At 35.1% G+C, this 11,950-nt stretch overlaps 1 protein-coding gene and 1 non-coding gene across 2 annotated transcripts; both read right to left on the bottom strand.

Annotated features, from left to right (window-relative positions):
* Nucleotides 1-292: 292 nt before the first annotated feature.
* On the bottom strand, nucleotides 293-7,939 carry LOC111992678 (uncharacterized). Its single transcript, XM_065778599.1, has 4 exons — nucleotides 7,792-7,939; nucleotides 5,008-5,695; nucleotides 1,516-1,556; nucleotides 293-1,406 (listed from the first exon to the last, which is right to left on the bottom strand). The coding sequence occupies exons 2-4, from the start codon at nucleotides 5,327-5,329 to the stop codon at nucleotides 534-536; spliced, it is 1,236 nt and encodes a 411-aa protein (XP_065634671.1). The 5' UTR covers nucleotides 5,330-5,695; nucleotides 7,792-7,939; the 3' UTR covers nucleotides 293-533.
* A 1,841-nt stretch (nucleotides 7,940-9,780) lies between these two features.
* TRNAE-UUC (transfer RNA glutamic acid (anticodon UUC)) lies at nucleotides 9,781-9,852 on the bottom strand. The gene has a single exon. It is a non-coding gene; the product is annotated as a tRNA-Glu (tRNA).
* Between the last annotated feature and the right edge of the window lie 2,098 nt (nucleotides 9,853-11,950).

Genomic DNA, 11,950 nt, shown 5'->3' on the forward strand with positions numbered 1-11,950 from the left:
AATCACATTGCAAACCACAATCTATCACATTCGGTAGTTAACCTTCATTATCTATGAACTTCCACCGCATGCCGGCATGCACCAGGAAAAACAAAAAACAAAAAGCTTTGGGCAACATGGAACCAATTACACCACAAAACACACACAGCCAATTGGCACAACGGTCATTCATTGCAGTCCGTTATATGCGACACAGCATTCCAAACCAATCTCCATTTATGAATATAGAATATTCATCAAAATAAAGCATGAAGAATGAACATCCCAACCAAAAAAAAAAAAATCCTTTCAGTTAACAACAAAACATCAAATGCATCAATTCAGCATAAACACACAATTGTCTGCTTCCAACTTTGAGGTCATCCCGCAGTTTGCACAAAATCAAATCTATACAACAATCTAACCAGGTCATCCAATCTCATTGATAAAATATCTACTTGGCTAAAATGACACTACCAAATATCAATAAAAGAGAAAAAAAAAAGCCCTTACAAGGATAAATTACATGTTACCATTTATCTACAGATCTTTCATCATCTCTTCATACTTGGGCCTGGTGTTGACCTAGAGCACCCAACTGCTCCCTGATCAACTGACTTTCCACTCAACTGTTGCGAAGAAAATGAGCCACTTTTTCTTAACTTCCCTGGAAATTCCTTGCTTGGATTACCCTTTAATGTCAGGTTCTTTTTAATGCGATTTCGGTTAAGTAAGAACATAGTATTGCGTGGAGGTGCATGCAAAGCCCCTTCAACACAATCTCCCACTTGTACACAGTCCCAAGGCCTGGATGGGCCATCCTCACAAAATGGTTTGAGCCTTGGGAAACCACTCCTCAGTCTTGAAAAACCCCGTCGTTCAGGGGAGTTGTCCTCCCCCAATCTAACACATAGAGGGCAAGGCGGATCATTTTTACGGGTTTTTGGTGTTGTTTGCTCCAAACATTCTGCATGAAAAACGTGACGACACGAAAGAACCCCAGCAACTGGCATATCTCCACTCTTCACAATCCTACGAGAACTCCAAGGTGATCTTTGTGAAAGAAATTTTTCACATAAGCCACACCTAAAACCACCAGAAGGATTGCACGGCTGACTGAAAATTTCAGGCTCAAGTGACTCAGAAACATCAGCAAAATCAATGCTGCTGCTAGCACTGCTCCAACGGTGGGCATCTCTTTGTGGAGTGGCAGTATCAAACTCTGAAAACCCAGCTGTTGAGTCAGGAGCTTCTCTAGTATATGTTTGGGTAGAAAAGGACAAGGGGTGTATTGGTTTTGACATGAAAGAACGACGACTTGAGAAGTTCCGGTGAGAGGATAAGCGTGACTTGAATGTTGGCTCAGACTCACTACTGTCTGAATGGGAAGATGTTGAGCCCCCACTATCTGGAATTTCTGAGGTTCCCTGCACACATTCCATTCTATCATGAAATGGGATTATAGCAGATATCAAATAATTGCCCAAGATTATTTTTTCCTAGATAATTTCAGAGAGCTTCATCTTAATACCATACCTCCATGGCAGGTCTAAAGGAAAATCGCCCCATAGCAGGATCTAGCAAGTCAAGAAGGCCCAAAAAAGAATGTTAAGTGCAAAGGGTATTAATATCAATATTAGAAAGAGCAAGAATGGCAGTTATGATATTTTGAATCTGAAGGTTGAATGTCACGGTGAATCTTGAACAGACATGGTAAGGTTCTGATTCTAATGAACATATGGGCATATAAAATGCAAGAATAGAATGCAACAACTTAAGTTTGCTCTCATCCAAAAGAACAGTCAGCAGATACAATAATACCAAGCCATATGAATTGTTAATAACATATTAAGTAGTCATCAGAAAAGAAAAAAAGAAATGTCAACTCTCTTTACAAGGAAAGAGAATCCATACTTCCATAGTAATGCAATCTAATCCAAATTAGTTAATTTATTGCAGAACCTGGATCCTTTGGTTCTTCAAAGGTACAACAAAACAATTGACTACCTAATTTGGCTAAACAAAATCCACATGAAATCATGAAAATTTCTTATTGAGTAAAATTCGCAGAAGCATCAAAATGACACCCACACACACTTTCCCATACCAACCAGTCTAACAACAATTAAACAAATCCAGTTAAGCATGGGAAAAAAGAAAGAATAATTCTTCTCATTACGCTGATGAAGGTAACAATGCTGAATCATGCAGTGTAACCACACAGTCACACATACACTTTCAGATGTCAACGAACCCAATGACTATTACACAAATCCATTTGAGCATGGGGAAAAAAATATAAATAATTCTTCCTAGAGCACTGCTGAAGGTAACAATACCAAATAATGCAGTGTTACCATAATCCAGAGTATTTATAAGACATAATCAGATAAAATATTGACACCAATTGAGAACAGCTACCATATACATAGGATTGTTAATGAGGACCAGCTATCAGATCTCTCAATTAGTAAGTTCCCAAGAGACATCACCATAATCAAAGCTAAACAAGTCTAGTTATCCAACTTAAAGAGGCAATTTCCAGTCCAATGGAGCTGGTTCTGGTTGTTTACTTCCAGCTGGAGTACATAATGGTTACACAAAAAGGAGGCATATAATATGGTCCTAGATTAGCAGGTAAAACATATATGTTTCAAAGCTCAACAGTTATAACGAACAACATGGTCTCATTACTATTAGGAAAGCTACTAATCATCCTATTCACAAGGGTATTCAGAACACAGCAAGGTCTCATGTTAATTACAAAAATGAGCGATTCTCCTATTCCTAAGGGTACAGAGTAGAAGCACTGGTTTTATCCCTTAGTTAGCTAAAAAGAAATGTTGAGAGCACAATGCTGATATTTGCATATTATATTATTGTATTACCTACAACTTATCTCAATTTAACGATATATATATATATATATATTTATTTATGAATAATTTAGCACTATTATTATGCTACATAATTCATCATGCAAATTTTGTTTAACCTGAAATGTTGTTTAAGAAGGGCATGAACTGTATTATATGATTTTGAGAATTATAATGGGAAATCAACTATTTTCCGAACAGTTTAATTGTCAATCCTTTTCCCTAGAAGAACATCATTTTGTTTTGACAACATTCCAAGGTTTAAATTTTTAAAAGGAAAAAAAAAAAAGAAAAAAGAAAAAAAGAAGGGTTCCACTTTTATATAACAATTATACATCTAAATCTTAACCATGTATCTCGACCAGTATAAAAAGTGGGGGGAGCACAAGTAAATTGGTTTATCCTTCTCATTTCTTCTTCCTTTCACCTTTTCTATCTAGTTCTTGGTAAAAAAAAAAGAAAAAAGAAAAAAAGGAAAATATTCAGCCATGCAAAGGATAAGAGGACAGGTGCTAATGACAGAAAAAGGTAACTTCCCATATTCTATCCATAAACACATCAATACACCTTAAACGCACCAATAAGGTCTTTTTGTTTTAGCTTAAAATGCCTGCTTATTTTCACCTCCATCTTATGAACAGGTTTTTGTCTTTCCTTCTTTGTTTGGACTGTAGCTTGGAATAGAATTCTTATGGGTTGATAATTTGAGAATTAGGGGCTTTGATTTTGTTGACTGGTGCATTATGTGTCATTGTTGTGGGGGAGATTGTGGATCACTAACTATTTCATTGTGAGATGGCTCGTCGATTGTGGTGTTTTGTTTTCAAATCTTTTGGGATCTCGTGGGTCTTACCTAGCACGGTTCTAGATTTGCTTTTTGGTTGGTGGAATTGGTTGGGGAAGCACTCCTCTAAAATCTGGAACTTAGTACCATTGTGCTTATTGTGGTGTCTTTGGAGGGAGCGTAATTAGCAAACCTTTGAGGACTTGAAAGTTCCGGAGACCAGCTGCTTTGTTCTTTTAGTGGCTCTTTGTTTGACTGGTCTCGGGCTTGGGGGCTCACATCTAGTGAATCTCTCCCCTTATTCCTACACTCTCTTCTCCTTTGTAATTAATTTTCTGTTTTGTTTTCTTGTTCTCTGTAATTTTTGGTTTGTTTTGTGCCTTCCATGCATAAAGTAGCTGCATGGATATAATTATTTCTTACTTATCCAAAAAAAAAAAAAAATTAAACAAAATAAGCTAGTGAAAATAAGCTCATCTAAAGACACTCTGTCTTGAGGCCAGCATGTCACACATGCATCTCAGTCATATAAAGAAAACAAGATGTCAGGGCATTGGAGGAAGGATTAAATGTAGTGATCGATAAGAACTCAGAGTATCATACCCTTGATAATTCAATTTTAAGAAAGTTAAAACTTTACATAAAAGTTAAAACCAATGAACATATAAAGCAACCAGTATCAACATCCTCCTTGTTTTTTTGAGCCTTTCAACATAGTAATATAAAGTATGGACCAATAGTCAACTTTTCAACAACTGTGATTAAATGTGTTGTAATGTAGATTATAGCCCAAAATAATCAAATAAATAAAGCTAATGGAAATTCTAGCACTGATTTGCCTACCTTGATAAGTATATTGCAAAAAATGGTAAGCAAAGGTGAGATACATAAGGTATTGTCACTTGATATCTGAAGCGATTTTTAAGATTTCTAATAAAATCGCAAAGGTTGAAATGATCTAGGATTTACACTCTAACAAAACATCTAGTCATACCTAATAAGGAAGGGAGAAGGTAAATATCTTGAGATTCTAGCAATGAACCATATCATCTTCATCGTACCAAAGACTTGGCATCAAGTCCTACCTTCACTAGAGAAGGAGGTTTTAAGGGATGGTTAGTGGCTTAGCTCCATTACATAGACCATGTGCACAAGGTGGCATTCCTCACATATCAGAAAAGTTGAAAAGAACATTGCATATTCCAAAATAAGAACAACATTTTTATTAGTTCTAATTTTTTCCATATTCAAATGAAATGGCAATATAATTTTAGTGACATCATTACACGCCCTTCTCAAATATTAAACACAAGTGCTGTAGGTCATAACAAGTAAACATTGAAAGAGATGCATTACCAAATGTATTACCTCTTCTTGTTGCAGTTTCATAATCATCCACATTGATTTCCTGAATTGCTGGAGGTGTCCACTGAGGACCTTGAGAAAGGTCAGATGGACTACTTAAAAACAGTCCACCACCATCAGATGCAGAGTATTGATGGTTATAAAGATAGTTGCCTCTCACCCAGCCCCGACTTTCTTTACTGTTTGATGATGTTGAAGACCCATACAGTTGAATACCTTCATGTGAATTATATGGTAGCCCCTCTGATTGGAATCGAAAGTCCCATCTTGATGGGGGTGGCGAAAAGCTTGTATTAGTTCGCCAGTAAGGCTCATGAGGTCCCATTGACCAGTCCCTACTGGCCGTATTCGATCCATGTGGCCTTGCAGCCACACAACAAAGCGACCCCGTTTTAGCTATTTTCTATAAAACTCACCAAACCCAATACCGTTTTCTTTCAACCCTTAGAAGTTTATCCAACAAACAGATGAGTAATTTACACTACTCACTGAATGCAAAAATTTCTAACTTACATTAGATTTGCTTATGCTGCATGTCACTTATCAAAACCACATGAAACAAAACCTACCATACCCACAGTCACATCCCTTCATCAAAGAACATTTACGTAGTCCACCAGCACCCCAAAATTTAAATATCTTCTATAAATCAGAGCCCCCTTGTAATTTCATTAGCACCACAGCGAAAACCCTACCATGAAAACAAGATAAAACAATTAAATATTTGCATTCAACACAACAAAACCCAATACCACCACCTTGACAACCATCAACAAAATAAATATAGCTTATGAGAACTACAAATTCAATAAATTCTAAACCACTCTCATTATCATTTACCTTCATGCAAGAAATCACACAGTCTCAGTCACATTACTAAATGGCCACAGCTATAAAAACCATGTATTTACAACATAAAATAAGTATAATAAAGTAAAACCATGTTAGAATCATAAGATATAGAATAAACTTGTTTGAAATGCCTCAGAACATGTAATCAACACAACAAAACTCAATACCACCACCTTGACAACTACCCAACAAAATAAAAAAGTTTACAACAACTACAAATTCAACAAGTTCTAACCCATTCCCATTATCATTGACCCTCATGCAAGAAAGGCAAACAGTCTCAGCCTCAATGCTAATGGCCACAGCTACAAAAACCATGTATTTAAAACATAGTATCAGTACAATAAAACTATGTTCAAATCATATTGTATAATATAAACTAGTTCAAAATTCCTTAGAACAAGTAAATTTCATGTCTAAAATCAAAAGGGTTTTTTTTTTCCCCAGTCCAAGATAGAGAAACTTCAATAAACTTTAGCTACACTAAGCTCCAAAATCACCAATACAACCTCACAAGTCACAGCACCCACACAATCAAACTAGTTAAGTTCTTCACAACACATTATTCACCAAAAACTAAAACCCAAATAAAAAACTTACAAGAACTACAAATTCAATGAATTCTAACCCATTCCCATTATCATTGACTCTCATGCAAGAAAAGAAAACAGTCTCAGTCACATTGTAAATAGCCACAGCTAAAGAAGTCATGTATTTAAAACATAGTATTAGTACAATAAAACTATGTTCAGATCATATTGTATGATATAAACTTGTTCAGAATGCCTTGAAACAAGTAAATTTCATGACTAAAATCAAAGGGTATTTTCTTTTTTTGGTCCAAGATAGAGAAACTTCAATAAACTAAGCTACACTAAGTTCCAAAATCACCAACACAACCTCAAAGCACCCACACAATCAAACTAGTTAAGTTCTTCACAACACATTATTCACCAAAAACTAAAACCCAAATAAAAAAGCTTACAAGAACTACAAATTCAATTAATTTTAACCCACTCCCATTATCATTGACCCTCATGCAAGAAAAGCAAACAGTCTCAGTCACATTGCTAATGGCCACAGCTACAAGAACCATGTATTTAAAACAAAATATCAGTATAATAAAACTATGTTAAAATCATATTGCATTATATAAAATTGTTCAAAATGCCTCAAAACAAGTAAGTTTCATGACTAAAATCAAAAGGGTATTTTTTTTAAAAAAACTTAGCTACACTAAGTTCCAAAATCACCAACACAACCTCACAGCACCCACACAATCAAACTAGTTACGTTCTTCACAACACATTATTCACCAAAAACTAAAACCCAAATAAAAAAGCTTAAAAGAACTACAGATTCAATTAATTCTAACCCACTCCCATTATCATTGACCCTCATGCAAGAAAAGCAAACAGTCTCAGTCACATTGCTAATGGCCACAGCTACAAGAACCACGTATTTAAAACACAATATCAGTATGATAAAACTATGTTAAAATCATATTGTATAATATTAAATTGTTCAAAATGTCTCAGAACAAGTAAATTCCATGACTAAAATCAAAAGGGTTTTTTTTTTTTTTTGGGGTGGGGGGGTGGTGTCCAAGATAGAGAAACTTCAATTTAACTTAGCTACACTAAGTTCCAAAATCACGAACACAACCTCACAGCACCCACACAATCAAACTAGCTAAGTTCTTCACAACACATTATTCACCAAAAACTAAAACCCAGATAAAAAAATTAGAACTTTTTTCAAAAAAATCAACATGCTAAGTTCTTCACAACACATTATGCACCAAAATTCAAAAAAGTTTGAAATTTTTTGAAAATTTAAAACAAAAACCAAGACACGGAATTGTAGCACCAAAACCAGTTGGATTAGTGAGAATTACGAGAAAAAGAACTCAAATTTGTCGGAGAGAGAACTTACAAAGCGCCATTGAAGGGGAAACGGTCCGCGTGGCGACTCTGTGAAATGAAATTGAAAACCCTAATTTGACGGAGAGAGAGAGATTTTGCTTTTGGATTATTATTAATTTTTTATTTTAATTTTTTTTATTATCATGTTGTTCTCTCACTGCCTTTCTGCACTGAGGTCCTCTGTTTTCTCCAGTATTTATTTTCAACCCCTTCTGAGTTCCCACCATCACCCAATAACCCTTTTTTTTTTTCTTTTCTTTTTTTTTTCCTGAAACACCCAATAACTTATCTATAGTATTATTTAAGAGAGTTTTCTTATTTTGATTTCTCATTTTTTTTAGTTCAAAAATACCACTAAAATACAACTCTGATTCATATTAAAACATTGCCTAAAAAATAATACAACTCTCCTATTAATTTTCCCAAATTATCAATTTATATTTTCAAATTGATTTATTCACTTATAAATTAAATTTTCAAAATAAAAATTATATATAAAAATAGGACCACTCTCCTATTAATTTTCCCGAATTATCAATTTATATTTTCAAATTGATTTTTTCAATTATAAATTAAATTTTCAAAATAAAAATTATATATATATAAATAAAATAAAAAAAATTGTTTTTTTTCTACAAAATAGAACCACTAACAAATATATTTGGTAGAATGAAATTACATACAATTTCCAGCCCTGTTGTACAGGATTGAGGCCTTCAATTCCAGCCATTTTATTCAGAGGTTCATATTTTTCTTCCATATATCACAGCAAAATTCTCTCTCGTGGCCAGTCTTGAAAATATCAAATCAGTGGGTTATAGTTAAAATTTAAAAAATATTGTATTTGTATTGTTATCTAAAAAGGCAGTTGTCAAGCAATTTCGAGAGGAATATAACCACAATTTATGGTGTTAATAGTTCATATACAGGTTTTTCAGATACTAAATAGTTCATATACATATACATGAACCATTTGATGTTTTGCAGAGTAATATTGATGAATTTGATGTTTCGGTTTTGTTCTTCACTTTTTGATGTGAGACCAAGAAAATTAAAATGGTCGTGTTGGTTGTAAGGTTATAGTCGTTCTGTCAAGATATTTATTTCTGGGCCCAGGGCTATCCTATTTTATGACTAATTTTTTACAGTCAAGGGTGACCAATTTTTGACAGACAAGGCCAGGGTGAGTAGATATGAATGTTATGAGAGTGTGATGCAATGTGACTACTAAAATCTTAGCATAAAACTTTACCTAGCTTGCGAACAGGCTTATAGACCTGTGGTAGTGGGTTTGATCCTCCCTCCTATGGGCGCAACAGGTTTTCTCAAGTCAATTTCAATCTGATTGAGCTCTAAACCAATCTTGGGCTTTAGAATTCCAACATCATTGGAGAACGGGGGCTCGAGTCATAAGGGGTACAAAATGCGATGTTTACGCCTCCTCTCTCTACCCAAAATAGAAAAAGAAAACAACTAACAATACAAATGAAAGAAATTAAACTGGAGTTGGGGAGAGGTTATAGCATTTTACATCATCTGTGGTCTGTTTGTTAAGAAAACAAGAAAGGTCAAAGAGTAACAACACTCTATTTAGGTGTAACTGCCCTCATTGTGCAGGGCACTTGAACAATCTTCTCTACCAATCAAGATGTAATAGAAATGTTAGGACTTAGGACTCGTCAAACGAAATGGTTTTCAAGAAGTTAAGTATCCTTTATCTATAATCTTACTGGTGATCTAAGAGCTCAGCCAACGTTCAAGGCAGCTCAACTTCCTCACAAGCTGATTGGATCGGATATTGTTATGCAAAAGGTGAGGGAAGGTTCATCCATTTCGAGCTTGGTTGAGGTTGAGGGTGAGCTGTGTTGTGTGTGTGTGTGTGTGTGTTTGTCAAGATTAAAGAAAGGACAGAAACTTTGGGAGGAAAGGAGAAATGTCATACACAGTGCTGCACTTCACATGAAAAAAAAACTAAAAATTTGAATAGACTCAAAAATTATTCCGTTGCCAGGAATCAAACCCGGGCCTCCTGGGTGAAAGCCAGATATCCTAACCGCTGGACGACAACGGAATTTTGTTGTTCTGTTTAAAGTAATTACAACTTGACGACAACCTAAACCTTAGATAATTAATTTGTATAGGTTCAGTTGTATATCATATTCAAATAATATACACGATATTTCTTTTATTGGAGCGTTTGGATTGGTACAATATATTATAATATATATATATATATACACACATATGCTATATTTTCTGCTAACACTACTAGCTTGTACATAGGGGACAACTGCTTATAATTAGTCCTTGGTGGTAAGTTGGTAACTGGTAAGAGCATTTCCATCAACAATTCTAAAAAATTTAGCGTTTACCATCTCAAAACCTATTTTTATAACATATAACACACCACTTTACAATCTTCTTTACATCAAAACTTCTAATCTTTTTAACACTTCATTTAAATATTATTTCTTTATTATTTTTTATTCATCCTCTTTCTTTCTTTGTCTCTCTCTCTCTCCTTTGTGTCTCTCTTTCACAACCCAGCGCCGTCGGCCACCATATCCACCTACCCGGATCACAACCACCACATCCACCCACCATTGCCACAACCACAAACAACAACAACAAAAAAAAAAAAAAAAAAAAAAAAAAAAAAAAACTCCACATCCAAAGCCACAAAATCAAAAATTCATCCAAATCAAAGAATCACAACATCACAACAAAGACCCAAAACCACCCTGATCAACCCACACCCATCTCTGAACCACCCCGATCAACCCACAAACCCAGCCATCAAAATCAAGAACCCACCAAAATCAATCAAAACTACTAAAATTAAAACTCACCAATATCAAATTGCAAAATCTACTCACCGAACCACCGTAAAGACCCACCACGAACCACTGTAGAGACCCACGATCCACGAAAAACCACCGCAGCCCAACCACACCCAGCCACACCCAAGGCCCACGAACTCGAGATGCAAAGAGAGAGGGAAATAGAGAGGCAGAGAGAAAATGAAAGAAAGAGTAAGAAAGAGTGGAAGGAGAGCACGAGAGAGGCAGTGAAAAGGAAAGGAGTTGGACGGAGAGCACGAGATCGGCAACGGCATATGGGTATGGAGATAGCACAGAGATTGGAGGGTAATTGGATCGGATAGTGGGGATGGAGATAACGACGATGATGATGACGAGGAGAGAGCATGTGGGTTTGGAGAATAACAGTGATTGCATGTTTTGGCGAGCTATGGAGGGCTTGCCTGAGAGAGAGACACCAGAAGGAGAGAGGGACGGAGAGCACGAGAGAAAGTGATAGCGGAGAAGTGAGAGAGGAGAGAGAAGAGACTTGGAAGGAGACAACACGAAAGAGAGAGAGAAAGAAATTAGTAAAAAATTATAGCATAGTGCTATAGTGCAGTCTCAAAAATAAGACTGCATTGTAGCAGTATTACAAAATTTTTGGCATATACAATCTTTGATGGAGCTCGTTTTTGGGTTAGAAATGCTAAAAAATAGCATCTTTTAGCATATACCATGCTTAATGGGAATGCTCTAAGCTAAATAGGTATTTATTTATTAGTTTTTATTACTTACCAATTTAATAAGACTCACTTATTGTTCAATTCCTCATTATAAACCTAGTTTAAAATACTAATATTACTATTTTCGTGTATATTCTAATAAGTATTATTGTTTTCTAAAAAAGGTATCTATTTTTCAAAAAAGTATATATTTTTAATTTATAAAAATTATGAATCAATTGAGCACCAATTAACATATTCATTCCCCACCCCCACCCCCCCTCCTTTTTCTTCTATATCTTGCAATAGTTAATACAATGATAACTAATGTAAAATCTTATTAATGATAGTGTTGATTAATGAGATTCGATTTTGGGCGAAATTTGGGATTTTTCTATCTAGTGAAAGAAAAAAAATACTAAATAATTAGTGTGTGTGTGTGTGTGTTTTTTTTTATGGAGCCTTTTTAGTTGTTGCAGGTTGTTTTTTCAAATCCCATTGCTTTGTCTTGCATTTGGATTTTCTAAGCTAGTTCTACACCCCCACCAAAATTCATGTCTCATTCCACATTGGTAAGAGTGTAGTCATCAATGACGGTTTTAGGGGTCACAGCTGATAAAGTTGCAATCATTTGTATATTAAACAC

The sequence above is a fragment of the Quercus suber genome, unplaced genomic scaffold, assembly GCF_002906115.3.
Source record: "Quercus suber isolate HL8 unplaced genomic scaffold, Cork oak 2.0 scaffold_11, whole genome shotgun sequence".
Classification (NCBI taxonomy): Eukaryota; Viridiplantae; Streptophyta; class Magnoliopsida; order Fagales; family Fagaceae; genus Quercus; species Quercus suber.